Source organism: Abramis brama, assembly GCF_963993115.1.
Source record: "Abramis brama genome assembly, chromosome: 9".
Classification (NCBI taxonomy): Eukaryota; Metazoa; Chordata; class Actinopteri; order Cypriniformes; family Leuciscidae; genus Abramis; species Abramis brama.
In genome coordinates, this window is record NC_139971.1 from 20,704,157 (window position 1) to 20,719,763 (window position 15,607).

General features: G+C 38.5%; 2 protein-coding genes across 2 annotated transcripts; both read left to right on the forward strand.

The window, feature by feature from the left end:
• Nucleotides 1-2,470: 2,470 nt before the first annotated feature.
• LOC311089497 (extracellular calcium-sensing receptor-like) lies at nt 2,471-9,220 on the forward strand (the record flags this gene model as incomplete). The annotated part of the gene is made up of 3 exons (XM_084124219.1): nt 2,471-2,483; nt 2,611-2,667; nt 8,307-9,220. 3 exons carry the CDS (start codon nt 2,471-2,473, stop codon nt 9,218-9,220), a joined length of 984 nt encoding a protein of 327 aa, XP_083980345.1.
• A 1,636-nt stretch (nt 9,221-10,856) lies between these two features.
• LOC311089095 (extracellular calcium-sensing receptor-like) lies at nt 10,857-15,183 on the forward strand (the record flags this gene model as incomplete). The annotated part of the gene is made up of 5 exons (XM_084123545.1): nt 10,857-11,150; nt 11,368-12,153; nt 12,330-12,551; nt 12,873-12,996; nt 14,270-15,183. The coding sequence occupies 5 exons, from the start codon at nt 10,857-10,859 to the stop codon at nt 15,181-15,183; spliced, it is 2,340 nt and encodes a 779-aa protein (XP_083979671.1).
• Nucleotides 15,184-15,607: the final 424 nt, after the last annotated feature.

Consider the following 15,607-nt stretch of genomic DNA (forward strand, 5'->3'; position numbering starts at 1 on the left):
AACGTTGAGTGCACACTTTTGAAGTCTGAGGGTTCCACTGGTTCTTTTGGTTCTTTCTTGAATTTCTTCTAAGAGCTGAGTGGACATTAGGGTGATGTCGGCTCCCGTGTCTACTAGGGCCTCTAGTTTGACATGGTGTTCTAGTGTGATGGAGAGATAGAACTTCCTTGCCACACCTTTCTTGATGAGGTCACCCAGAAGTTGAGGAACTGGAGTTTGGGTTGAGACAGGTAGAGTGTTGTGGTTTGTTTGCTGTTGCTCGCAGGGGTGACAGACAACCAAGATGGCGCTTTCTGGTACTTGAGTGGTTCCATCCTCCTCTGGTTCTTGGAGGTTTCCGTGGTTGACATGTGTCGGATCAGGTTCTGAATCTGTTGCTAGGCATTCAGGTTCAGTCTCTTGTTTCCTTGACAATGGTGTTATGGCAGCGTTACTTGTCGTGTTTTGAGGGTGGTGAATGTGAGAGAGGTGGTTATTGCTCTGGCTGATGTGTACCAGGTGGTCGCTGTTCCCTTGCTTCGCCTCTAGTCACGCTGAATCTGACTTGTCTTTCTTTTCCCATTTCCTGTCCTCTTCATTGCGTTTGAAGAATTCTTTCATGAACATCTGCATCATTTCTTGTGAACTGATACCTGGTGCAGTCTGTTGTTCTTGTGTGGACTCAGTGTGGGGTTGGTCTGATTGATGCCTGGGTGGATTTCGTCGTCGACCCCTTGGGCTAGTTGTTCCTGGGGGCGTGTGTCGCTTTCCTTTAGACGTCCAGTTAGCCTCCCATGAACCTTTTCCTCTTGAGTTTCCATACGACCGTGTCTGGTTCCATGAATTATCCCAGCGGTTTTCGTGCGGCCATGACTGGTCCCATGATTTCTCCCAGTGGTGTCCAGACATGTGTGGCGGGTCTCGTTGCTTGTGCCAGTGATTGTTTGGTTGTTTGGGTCTGACACTGACATGAGAGTCCCGTTCTTTTCTGAAGGAGGAGTGTCTTTGTTCTTTAGGTGGCAGCTTGGTGCTTTCGTGATGCTGGGTGCCCTCTAGGGCTAATCCTTGATGTTGCGTATTGAAATCACAAACTGCTGGTGGTTTGGTTCCCTTTTCTGAGGCCATCTTTTGTTTGCCATAGGCTTTGTGGGCCAAATCCCTCAGCTGTTGTGTAGTCATTGTGCGAGGACAGGCCATGACGCCTAGGTGGTGGCTTACTCCAGGGTGGAGGTTTCTCAGAAAGAGGGTTTTGAAGTTCAAGTCCTCCTCCATGTCAGGTTCATTGCGTGAACCAAAGAACGCTCGTCTGAGTCTGTTGTAAAAGGCTTGGGGTGTCTCATGCCGGCCTTGTTTGGTTTCTAGGGCGGCCACCAGTCCTTGGTCTGCCTCTGGGTCTGCAAATTCTTTAATTAGGGCTTCTCGGAGGAGGTGGAAGTCTGACTTGGTGTGTGTAGGCTGTCTATCCAAGAAACTTCGCACCTCAGGACTGGATGTTGTTCGAAGCAAATAGAGTCTGTCTCTGTCTGTCACATTGGATCTCATTTCCAAGTGGAATTCAATATCTTGCAGGTAGGCCTGCACGTCTTGACTTCCTGACACATTTGGGGTGAATTTGTTGATGTTCCTGGCCAGTTTGTCAAGGTCTTTGAGTTCCAGGCCATGTGCAGCTTCATAGTCGGTTCGGAGAGACCCCCTTCTCTTGTCAGCAGGGTAGCGCTCCTCCGTGACAGCTGGATAGGGCTTTGGTGGTGATTCTTCACTTTTTCTTTGATGTGGCAATCCCAGGATAGGGGACGCAACTCTGCTGGGCAGGGGTGAGACCAGAGGACGCCTTGTCCTGGTTGGCTCAGGGTGCAGCTCATAAGCATGCTTGAGTTCTTCTCTGATTGAGTCGGATTCTTCTTTTACATAGTCGAGCTGTTGAGTCAAGTCGCTGATCTGATTTCGTGACCTTTCAAGATGGTTTTCAAGGGCCTTTATTCGGCTGTTCTTGTCTCTGAAGTCAGCCTTGGCCTTTTCCAGTAGCTGCTCTGCATACTGTAACTTGTTGGCCAGATCATCTTGGGCAGCCCTAGCTTGTTCTAATTCTCTGCTGGTGGTTGTTAATGTTTCTTGAAGCTTTTCGATTTCCTCTTTGGCGCCTGGCTCCACCTCGTCGGACCCTTCCTGTTGGTCCTGTGCTTCCAGTTCTAACTGGTTGATGCGTTGTTTTGCGCGAGTCAGCTTCTCCTGGAGGTGAGCTTCGTGCTCATCGCTCAGTTTGAGTGAGGCTATCAGCGTGTGACTCAGGGAGCCAGTGATCTTTGCTATTTCTTTGTGGTTATAGCTGCGGATTGGATCCTGTGCCGTGATGTCAGAGATGTTGGCATCCAGTTGTTCTTGCGTGTGCTGTCGTAGGTTGTCAGCAGCCTGGGGCAAGAGGCTGCTTGTCACCATACTTAACCAGTTCTCTAAGTCTTCCCAGTGGGTGGTGTGATCATCAGTGTGAGACATGTTGGCACAAGGTAGGGAAACCTGGAAAAGAGACTGGCACAGATCTGTGAAAGTGTGTGTGAGCTAAGTATGTGATGGGTGGTTAAGTGTGGTTTCCTGGAACTGTGGGCCTCCTTTGACGTGTACTGCTACTCGTAGTCTCTGTGGGAGAAAATAGTGCATACAGCTTGGAGGATACAGCTAAGAAGAGGGAGAGTGAGCAAAGACCAGACAAAGCAAGGTGATACTCAAAGATAGCAGATAGCAATCAGAGCTGTGAAACAAAGCACTAAAAATAAAAGAATAGTAATATTCTCAAGGAAGGGAAAATTATTTTTATTTTTTTTTATAAATAATTTAATAGAGATATTTCAATGAAGATCAAATTGAAAGATACCTGGAATCTCTTAATTCCGTGTATTATTGTTGTTATAACTTCCTCCTGGTAGAAAGAAAGTGTTAACGACAATAATCGTGCTCCTTCTTATAGGATTGACACCATACATCTGTTACGTGCTCTTTTTTTTTTTTTTTGGAATGCGTTACGTGAGTGGTAGTCGTTTATTGCTCCTCCTATCAATTTATTTGGCTTAGACCGTATAGGATGCCAAAATCTGAGAGGGTAGTGTGCGGTGCAAGGAGGGTGAATTCACACAACTGTTAAAAACTTCAGAATGTTTGCGAACAGTTTCTTTTGAAAACTTCCTGTAATTACTGATTGATTCTCACAGGTTCAGTTACAGAAATATCATGGGTAGAAGAGAGAAGAGCAGAAAAGACAAGGAAGGAGTTAAATGCAAGTGAGGGAAGGGATACTGACTCAATTAGCATGTGGAACTAGTTGACCAATAGTTATGCTTTGGTTATATGCTAATCCACTAAGCCTTGCTGCGATTAAAGGCTGCTTTTATTTGGTGCACATCTAAATAAAACAATGTCAAAAGGGAGTTGTTTCCACTTTATCATTAAACTCGCAGAGTGTTTTATCTATACATTTATGTCAATAAATATATACATACATTACTGCTCCCACTGAAGATAGGAGAAGGGAAAATGGAGCGGAAGGGAAAACAATACTGGCAATAGGAGATTTTGAAAACAAAATTAATTAAAAGAAAATAAAAAAAAAATAAAAATAAATAAAAATAAAATCAAATTAATGTAAAATTAAAAGTAAATAAACAAAATTTTAATTATTGTCGTCTCTTTATTTAAAACAAATGAACGATGAAGTTCCTCGTCATTTGTTTAAAAGAAATGAGACTAACAGTGTAATCCAAGCGTTAATAATAATTAACATGCAAAGGGACCGCCCATGACGGTACCGAATGAGAGAGAAAACAAATGAAAATGGGAAATAAACAATAAAACAGAGTGAATAAATAAAGTAAAATAAAGGAAGAAAAAAAAAGGAAGAAAAAAAAAATTAATAATAATAAAATAATACAAAAATAAAGAAAAATAAAATGGCTGATCTAATTGGTAACTGGTTTACTTAAACTTTGAAGGTCAAGATTTCCTATTACACAATTGAAGAGCTATTGCCAATGTAATGCTTAGGGTATTGGTGATTACGATTAGCCTAGATTTAACTCTAGTTAATTGTATATTCGTCACAAATTAAATACTTCTGAGTCAATATTCCTTTAATGGGGAGAGGGAGGTGAAAAAGAGTAAAACATAAAATGGGAATGTTCACAGATTGTTAGAGTGGAGATGTGAAAAGGTTAAATCATTTCAACACTGCTACACAACACACTGCATCCAGCTTCAGCGAGCCACACCAATGCTTGCGCTAACCTACGAGGCTAATGGCTTTAGCATAGACTTCCGTGAACACCTGAGTTGTTTACAACAGTGCGCGCATGCGCACTTGAGGGTCAACCCGAAAATCTTTTAAGACTTCCGTGTCACGGCTGTTACTATGGTGACGCACAGCCAAACAGTTCGAGACGCACGTGGGTATGTCTGCGTGCAGACAAAGTTCAAAACATTACATGAAATGGCGGCGCATTTCAGTATTACACAAACACTGGGCGCTAATTCTTTACGATATAGCGCTCAATAAATCTCAGCTCTTTGTGAGTGAGGCAAAATATTTTGTGCACTGCAGATGCACTGTTAAAACAATAACGTTATTGCGATCTCGGCGGATCGGAATTCTTCGTGTCAGTTTCTGTGGACACGCAACACAGCATGCAGGATTTACTGCATCAATTTACTTGATCAAGATTAACAAAACTCCCATTCAAATCAGGCTCGGACACATGTAGTGTTTCGCGAGTAACAGTATCTACTTCACCAAGTGAGTCAATACAAACAGGTACATTAGTTAGCTACTCTAATGTCAACCTAGGGAGACAGCTTAGTTGATTTAATATTGGAACACGCAATAATTAATCAATCTAGCTATAACAAGGCCTTTTAGGAAGAAAGTTTACTTCTCTCCTGGTGCGCTGTAAGGCGACTTTCTTTTGTCTCAACAGACAATCTTAAATTCGTTTACTGCAATTTCAACAATAACAACAAAACACTTAAACAAACTAAACGTGAGTTTAGATTCACATTCATTCACACAACGTCCTGTTATGCGCTCTTAACGTTACACATCAACAATAAAATACTCGTTTTCCTGTGTCTCTAATCTATCTTTCCGGACCAATAGATTAGATACAATCACAAATGACTTGTTTTGTGCTTACAATTTTGTTTAAACTGCCCGCATTCTCCACCAGATATGTAAGATTAATAAGGGAATTAGGATCAATATAACTCAAAGGGAATTGAATTACAGTGAATACCGAATTAATATGCAAATTATTCAGAATTAATATTTACCACTTTATCAACTATTCGTCCACCGATAAGTTGAGATTAGGGTATTTTATAAATTCTGGACAGAATATTATCCCGTGGCCTACGGTGATAATATCATAAAATTATAATAACTGATTATGAGCAAGGTAACAGAATCTACAGTTTAAGGCAGTAACTTGTAAGCACACAGCACAAGACGCTTGTATATGTAAAATCAACCAAGACTTTATTGAACTACTCTAATACACACAAACTAAACTAACGAAAACACACACACATTCATTCAAACAGTGAGAGAAAAGTGATGTCATTAACGGAGGGTGAATGGAGTCCCAAATGTCTAGCGTTAGACACTATTTCTTGACCGCAACCTGAGAGAATCAATCTACTAGCACTTTAATCTTAGTTTGTTTTCTCAATAAGATTTGCACCAGTTCAGCCAGAATTAGGAGATATCGTGTACTTGCGTTTGGTTGCTCCTGTGTGCGCGTGCGTTCCCTTCTGTTGCGAAGTTGCTGGAGAGGGAATCTCTGGCGCTGATTGGCTGGCAGTCGGTCGATGATGCGTTCTGTGGGACCGCACTCGATGGTGAGTGGTTGGTTGGCTTTGCCGGGTGGCGCTTCGTTCGCGGGATTTCCTGGATTGCGGGTTGCTATGCAACGGAGTTTCCTCTGAGTCTGGAGCGACTCTGAGAGGGTTTCCTTTGACGAAGTTCAACGAAGGATCTTACGGAAGAGTTGATGAGTTTTGAGTGAGCTCTTGGTGGTTTGAAGAGTATGTAAGCATACACGCTGGACGATGGAAAGGTCAGCACAAACAAAGGCAAGAGCAAAAGTCACTGCAAGAGCAGGGCACAAAGCAGGCAAAGCAAAAAGCAACGCATAGGTGCTTGTCATTGGGTTATAAGCGTGTCCATCTGACCCGTCCTTCCTAGTGCGACAGCCAATCAGATATTGTCTTGGGCGGGACCTAAGCCCCGTTCTCCGGTTCTTGCATGTAATTAGCGTAATGTCCACGTGATCATGCGTGCCCAAACTCCTGAGAGTTTAGTTAAACGCTTTAATAAGCAAACTTAATAGTTTAAATATGGTGCATCCTACACACATCTACTTTATATCAAAATTCTAGAAATCATTTACCCATCAAGTAGGTACCAAAATACATATACTTCCCATAGTTGAGGTAGAAGTAAATAAGGATTTAGCTGTGATACGTGTTTATCACACAAAAATTACTTGAATAATATAAAGCATACATAATACAGAGAATACACATGTATAAGTTGAACTTCTGGTGATTAGCTCCTATAACTGAGGTAGAAAACCCTACAAATAGGCTGTAATGAAGTTAAACACACAGAAAGGACTCCACAGGTTATATAAAACATACATAATACTTAAGATATATGTGAGGTAAATACTGGTGATCAATTCAGCTTATTGGAAGCAATTTTGAGACCATTGTTTGTATTAAACCATAAGTGGGTTAATTTCAGTCTATTGGTTTTTTTTGAAGATAAAGGTCTCTGGAATTTACAACTGCAGAAAGGAGGTGTCCCCCTAGTTTAGGGTTTTGTGGCGATTCTGGGCCATAAGAATGCTTTAGCATCCTTCGTTTCCTGATAAGGCTGTGGATTTATGCCTTGGGGTCACCACAGGGTTCCTGGGCCATTTGGTCTTAAGTTTGGGGAACAAAGAGCACTCTTTTCCAGCTGTCCTGGCATCGCTGGTATGAGATTAGACACGCACCAAAAGGGAAAGGGGGGTGACGTCTCCTTTAGCCATCTCGGCACCATGACTGTGTTTTATGACTTACTAATGGTTAACTGGGGAATCGTTCCAAACTGTGGAATGCGGTGTTGGGTTCATATGAAATGAACTGTTCAAGGATAATCCTACAGCTGAAAGCTCTACCATCATATGTTGCTTTTTGTAAAAAAAAAAATCTACATCGGACGCATGCAAAATGACTAAATTAGTGATTGTCTACACTGAACGAATCTATTTCTTTTGTTCTCCATAAATTAATGACAACATTTCATTTAACTGAGAGGCGGGTTTCATTTGTCTGTCCAAAATAATAATTTGGGCACTGCATACGTCACAGGCAAGTTAAGAAACAATTGTATATTGTTTGTTTTGTTCATTAATTATTTTATTACTGTTAAGCTGACTGAATTCCAACTAAATAAATAAATAAGTGGGACCCTCCTTTCAGTTAAATTAAATGTTCTCATTAATTTATGGAGAACAAAAGAAATAGACTTGTTCAGTAAATGTAACGTTTTTACAAAAATGTAAAAAAGCAACATATGATGGCAGAGCTTTCAGTTTATAGATTCCCCTATCCTAGAGAGAGTGAATTGCTAAGTGCTAATCTGTCTATATATGTAATAAACATTTTGCAAAAGAAAACCTCAAAAAGGTTAATTATAGATCAAATAAGACAGAAACACACTCGTTCACCGGTCATTTTCCTCAGCTGTAGGCAAAGACAAGTTTCAAATCAGTGCTTCTCCAGGAGACTAGCGCTAAATTAATCCCCTAGTTTAGCGCCATCTACTGTTTTAGAAGAGGAAGTTGCTCAACTGCATTTGTGAGAAAATCTGCCTGGACACATTTGTGAGAAAATCGAGCCGAGAGATCTCATAAAAAGCCAAGTGTCCCATAATCATAACAGACAGATATGTATTTGTATGCACTAGATTTGGTATTTGTTCAAAGGTTCCATGCAATTTGTAGGATGGTTTGTATTTATTTGTGAAGTATTATCTATTTATTTATATTTGTAAAACACAATACATATTTGTTAATCCACTGCATTTTCACTCAAACTGACCTTTGTACTTGCACATTGCTTTCTGTTTGTTTGCGAGTCGAGTTTTCCTTTGCAAAGTAGATCGAGTTTGTTTGCAAAATGCTGGATTTGTTTGTTTAATAATAGCACATAATTCGCTCCATAAGAATCTCTCTTATTCCTGTGGTTCATACATGACTGTTGAGCACTGATTCTTTTTATTTTATTTTTTTATTTTACAGATTCTTTAGATTGTCACAAATGCCTACCTGAGGATTGGCCTAATATTGAGAAGGACAAGTGTCTTTCTAAACCAGTGGAGTTTCTCTCCTGGAATGAGATCCTTGGGATTATCCTGGCTGCTTTCTCTATTGTGGGCTTTGTACTGGCTTTGAGCATTACTCTAGTGTTCTACAAAAACATGGCATCTCCAATAGTAAGAGCCAACAGCTCAGAGCTGAGCTTTCTGCTGCTCTTCTCATTGACTCTGTGTTTTCTCTGTTCACTTACTTTCATTGGTCGGCCCACTGAGTGGTCCTGTATGTTGCGCCACACAGCATTTGGTATAACTTTTGTCCTCTGTATCTCTTGTGTTCTGGGGAAAACAATAGTGGTGTTAATGGTCTTCAAGGCTACACTTCCAGGAAGTAATGTTATGAAATGGTTTGGGCCTGCACAACAGAGACTCAGTGTTTTTGGTTTCACTCTTGTACAGATTCTTATATGTGTGCTTTGGTTAAAAATGTCCCCACCTTTTCCTTACAATAATATGCAACACTACAAAGAAAAGATTATTTTAGAATGCAGTTTAGGATCAGCTATTGGTTTCTGGGCTGTACTGGGTTATATTGGCCTCCTAGCTTTCCTTTGCTTTATTTTAGCTTTTCTGGCCCGAAAGCTGCCTGATAACTTCAATGAGGCTAAATTCATCACATTCAGCATGCTCATATTCTGTGCTGTTTGGATCACATTTGTTCCAGCTTATGTCAGCTCTCCAGGGAAATTTACTGTAGCTGTGGAGATATTTGCCATTTTAGCTTCAAGCTTTAGTCTGATTCTCTGTATTTTTGCTCCTAAGTGTTTCATTATTTTATTTCGGCCAGAGCAGAATACCAAAAAATATTTAATGGGTAAAGTATCAACAAAAGTCCAATAAGACACACTTATTAGATATCATTCATTATTATATATCACATGGCTGTGATTTTACTGTGTCAGCTCTCACCCCGACATAAATGTATTTACACGTTTGTACTTGTAACAGTTATGTTCTATTAGTTTTGTTTTCATGGACATTTCGATTTTAATTCATTAGTTCCTGTTTCCCTTTGTTTGGTTTTCCGCTAAGTATGAGTTGCATTGGAGAATCATTAATCACCACAGGTGTTCCTCCTTAATTACCCTTGTTTTCCTTTGTATATAAGTTGCTGTGTTTCAGTTCTCTTGGTCAGTTCTCGTTAACACACGCTGAGTTTGTTCATGTTTGCCATTGTTAATAAAGCCTGTTTATTATATTTTGTTTTCATCTTGTTCCTGTTTGACTACGCTTAAGTGTGACAGTGCTGTATGAACAAATAAGTTTGGTATATTGTGCAATTATTGTAAAAAACGTCTTGAATTTCATGTTACATTTTGTTATGTTTTCTGTTTTATACTAAACATTGACATTATAATTACACATATTCGCCTAACAGATGCATAATTATGTGCAGTTCATTCAGCATATTTCTGAGTTCAATACCATAAAATAAAACATACAACATTGCTATATAATATTCTAACACTTGTAATGTTATTATTCATTAATGTAACCAGAAACATAAGTATTAAACTGATAGGAAATATCAGAAAATTCATTCTGCAATGAATCATACTTTTTTGTTCAGTTATGTGACACAGTGATGCCTCATACGTCATGTATAAGAATATAATATTTTCAAGTAAAAATTAATTGCTCGCTAAACAAAAAAAAAAGTAATTTATTTCAAAACAATATCTTGTGGCCATAGGGTTATCACATTATCACATAATTTTCTTCATTATGATTTATTGAGAATTTAAAGAATGTTTTTCAGTCATATCAATGAGGTCTGAATCTCTTATGTAGAAAGGGCAAATAAAACCAAAAATAAAATAAATATGCTTTCACTGACTCATTTCTCTAGGGGTTACCAGAGGACCTTAAAGAAGGCAAGTAATGATTTTGGTGTTTTGATACATTTTATGATACACTGGAGACATATTCTGTTATTGACTGATGTGAAATATTAGCCACACCCTCTTAGGTTTTACAGTAAAGAGTTACAACATATAACAGTAGTGGATGGTGAGTATAAAACAAGGATTAATGCTCACATCACAATTGGAATAGTGACTTGCCTAGAATGAGAAATGAATTTTCCTATTTTAATGACAGTGACACTACTGTATATTATTAGGATTTGCCCTGCTGTGTGGGGGATTAATTTAGGCACATGCATCCTCCAAGGTGACCCTCAGCCCCCTGCTCTCTTCAAGGATGGAGACTTCATCATTGGAGGGGCTTTCACCATTCATTACTATGTGAGGACAGAGAAAAACACCTTTACTAGACGGCCACAACCACTTGAGTGCAGTGGCAGGTATTTCATTCTAAATTAAATGCCGTTCTTAACAACGTAGGGTAAATAGCTGATGATTGTCCTAAAATTATGTTCATAACTGTATTTTAAAGTAAAATAAGTTAATAAGAAGCAAACAGGTTTAGGTGAGAGCTCTTTTTTAATAGGAGGCTATGTGTGTACTTCAACAGCATGGACTTCAGAGAGCTGCGCTTTGCTCGTGCCTTGCAGTTCACTATCCAAGAGATAAACAACAGCTCCGATCTCTTACCGGGCATCACATTAGGGTACCATATATATGACTCTTGTGCCTCTGTGCCAATGGCAATTAAAGTAGCGTTACAGCTTGCCAACGGACAAGATCTGGTATTTAACGACACTGATTCCTGTGCCAAATCTGCTGCAATTCCTGCACTAGTCGGAGATTCTGCTTCCACGCCGGCTATAAGCATTTCAAGACTTCTCGGTCCTTTTGGAATTCCACAGGTGCTTGGACAATAAAACAATTTCCTTGTCTTCTTATTTAAAAAAAAAAAAAAAAAGTGTCACAGTGTAAAAATGATTGTAATTTTGACCATAACACTGGTGAACATTGTCACAACAGTTAGTTAGTTAAGTATGTGATTCGAGTATTCAACATGTTCTACTTAACATCCTTTCATGTTCAGAATATAGTATTATTTGTCTTCACTCTGCACTTTAGGTGAGTCACTATGCAACATGCGCGTGTCTCAGTGAAAAGCGGCAACATCCTACTTTCTTCAGGACAATCCCCAGCGATCACCATCAAGCGGCCGCACTGGCACGGATGGTCAAGCACTTCGGATGGACGTGGATCGGGACTGTGTGCAGTGATTCAGACTACGGGAACAATGGCATGGCATCATTCTTGAAAGCTGCGGAGAACGAGGGAATCTGTGTGGAGTATTCTGAGGCCTACTACAGGACCCAGCCGCACAGTAAACTGAAAAAAGTCGCTGATGTCATTCGCAGATCAACGGCTCGTGTAATAGTTGCCTTTGTGGCTGCAGGTGACATGAGATTTCTCTTAGAAGAGCTGAGTCAGCAGCCTCCTCCTCCAATGCAATGGGTTGGCAGCGAGGCGTGGGTTACAGATCCACAAATGCTGCGGTTTAATTTATCTATCGGTGCTGTGGGCATTGCAATCCCGCGTTCTGTTATCCCAGGATTTCGTTACTTTTTACTTGACTTGTCTCCAGAGCAGGCGCTGAAATTTCCCCTGCTGACAGAATTCTGGGAAAGCTCATTTAGCTGTAGTCTAAAACAACAGACAGGTTCTTCTACTGGTATGCCAGCATGTGATGGCACAGAGGACCTGCACGCATTACAGAACCCGTACACAGACACGTCCCAGTTGCGCGTCACTAACATGGTGTACAAAGCCGCATATGCTATAGCTCATGCCCTACATGGCATTGTCTGTAACGAAAACCAATGTGACAAAAACATCAAATTTGAGCCCCGACAGGTAAGTTTTCTCATCTTGGAATAATGAAATTTTTAATGCGTTTAAAATTCTACAGTATTCCTTTACTTTTTTGTAAACCTAAATATAGGCTATATTCAACCACACCCATTTTAGTACTGATTATTCAGCAAATAATTGTAAAAACACTTTTTTGATTAGATTTTTGTATCATGCAGGTTTTTGATCAACTCAAGCAAGTGAATTTTACTAAAAATAATTATTCTGTTTCATTCGATACCAATGGAGACCCCGTGGCCACCTATGAACTTGTGAATTGGCAGCTTCAGGGAGACGGTTCAGTTGATTTTGTTACAGTGGGTCAATATGATGCATCCCAGCCTAAAGGCCAAGAATTCAGTCTGAGCAGAGACATAATTTGGTTTGATGAGAGTGAGAAGGTATACAATGTGTTGTTTTATTCTCTGTGGTTGTAAATATATATGAATTTTATACAGTACCCCTGGATTTTTTTTTTTAAACTTATAACCATTTAAACACACGTTCTTTATTTATGTCATACACTTCAAGTAAATAAACTGAACAAAACAATATATTTGCTTAGCATTCAACAACACTCTTCGTTTACTTTATTTTAAAGATCCACAAATGCTGCGGTTTAATTTAACCGCATTAAATTAAGCATTTTTGGCCAAATTTGGCCAATTTAAGCATTTTTGGCCAAAGTCTTTAATTTCTGACTCTGTTACTGTCACCTGCAGGTGCCTGTGTCTGTGTGCAGTAAGAGCTGTCCTCCAGGCACTAGGAAGGCTGTGCAAAAAGGAAGGCCTGTCTGCTGTTATGACTGCATTAACTGTGCTGATGGAGAGATCAGCAATGAGACAGGTGCTTTGTCAGGATATTCTTATACAATATACAGTATAATTGTAATATTAGACCATTTTTAATGGAGAATTTTCCATACACACTGAAAGCATGTGACAGTACATGAATTATTCATATATATATATATATATATATATATATATATATATATATATATATATATATATACACACACACACAGTGGTGGCCAAAATGATTAGAATGGTAAGATTTTTTAATGTTTTTAAAAAAGTCTCTTCTGCTCACCAAGGCTTCATTTATTTGATCCAAAATACAGCAAAAACAGTAATATTGTGAAATATTTTTACAATTTAAAATAACTGTTTTCTATTTGAATATATTTTAAAATGCAATTTATTTCTGTGTTGGTAAAGCTGAATTTTCAGCATCATTACTCCCATCTTCAGTGTCACATGATCCTTCAGAAATCATTCTAATATGATGATTTGATGCTCAAGAAACATTTATTATTATTATCAATGTTGAAAACAGTTGTGTACAATTTTTTTTTCAGGATTATTTGATGAATAGATAGTTCAAAAGAACAGCATTTATCCGAAATAGAAAGCTTTTGTAACTATCACTACCGTTCAAAAGTTTGGGGTCAGTAAGAGGTATTTTTTTTGGAAAGAAATGAATGAAATTAATAATTTTATTCAGCAAGGATGCATTAAATTAATCAAAAGTGACAGTATATATACATTTATTATGTTGCAAAAGCTTTCTATTTCAATCTGCTTTAAAATGCTGTTCTTAAAGCAGTGTTCCTCTCAGCACTAAATTGACTATCTTCACATTTTTGAGCAACTGAATACAATTTTTTTCATCTTGCCTTTCATAAAAAGGTCAAATTATCTGATATTTTAAAGGACATATTGACCTTGACACACAGCTGTGAGAGGCCTTTTTTATGATGGAATTATTATTATTATTATTATTATTATTTTGGTATGTTTCTGCATATTAACTACTTTACATTAACTACTTAAATTTAGTAAACACGTTTTTCCCCCTTTTTTTCAAATACCACTAAGCAGTGAAGCAGTTTTGTTAAAAATATTTTAATCTTTTAATAATCCTTTTTGAAATTAATATAGTTGTATGTATGAATTGCATTTTTATGTATTTTAAATGACATATAATAAATAAATTAGCATCATGTTATTGATCCCCTCATTTGGTCATTCTAAAACAGTAGTCTGACATCATATGTCTAAATTTTGTTTCTGTGATTCATAAATGGCTGTTAAGCACTGATTTCTTCATCTTCCAGATTCTTTACAATGCCTCAAATGCCTGCCCGAGAACTGGCCCAATAATGAGAAGGACAAGTGCCTTCTTAAACCAGTGGAGTTTCTCTCCTGGAATGAGATCCTTGGGATTATCCTAGCTGTTTTCTCTGTTGTTGGCTCTTCAGTGGCATTGAGCATTACTCTAGTCTTCTACAAAAACAGGGCATCTCCTATAGTAAGAGCCAACAACTCAGAGCTGAGCTTCCTATTGCTCTTTTCATTGACTCTGTGTTTCCTCTGTTCACTTACCTTCATTGGTCAGCCCACTGAGTGGTCCTGTATGTTGCGTCACACTTCATTCGGGATCATATTTGTCCTCTGTATCTCTTGTGTTCTCGGAAAAACAATAGTGGTGTTAATGGCCTTCAAGGCTACACTTCCAGGAAGTAATGTTATGAAATGGTTTGGGCCTGCACAACAGAGACTCAGTGTTTTTGGTTTCACTCTTATACAGATTCTTATATGTGTGATTTGGTTAAAAATATCCCCACCTTTCCCCTACAATAATATGCAACACTACAAAGAAAAGATCATTCTTGAATGCAGTTTAGGATCAGTTATTGGTTTCTGGGCTGTACTGGGTTATATTGGCCTCCTAGCTTTCCTTTGCTTTATTTTAGCTTTTCTGGCCCGCAAGCTCCCTGATAACTTCAATGAGGCTAAATTCATCACATTCAGTATGCTCATATTCTGTGCTGTTTGGATCACCTTTATTCCAGCTTATGTCAGTTCTCCAGGGAAATTTACTGTAGCTGTGGAGATATTTGCTATTTTAGCTTCAAGCTTTGGTCTGATTCTCTGTATTTTTGCTCCTAAGTGTTTCATTATTGTCTTTAGGCCAGAGCAGAATACCAAAAAACATTTAATGGGTAAAGTGCCATCAAAATCCCTTTGAGACTCAACTATTTTTACATGTTTGTGCTATATGTGCAAATATGTAATGTAAAAATGTATGTGCAAAAAAATATGATAAATAAATAAATATGAAATATAATATGAATATAAATAAATCTATATTATCTATTATTAATCTAAAATATACATTTTTAGCATGTTTCTGTAGTTCAGATGTAAAAATAAAAAACTTTTTTTTCCTCTCACATTTAACATTGCTTAAAGGGATACTCCACTTTAAAATGAAAATTCTGTCATCATATACTCACCCTCATGTTGTTTCAAACCTGTATGAATTTCTTTCTTCTGCTGAACAGAAAGGAAGATATTTAGAAGAATGTCAGTAACCAGACAGTTTCTGGTCTCATTGACTTCCATAGTAGGAAAAAAATATACAATCAGGATCGATTGATGTATAACACAAG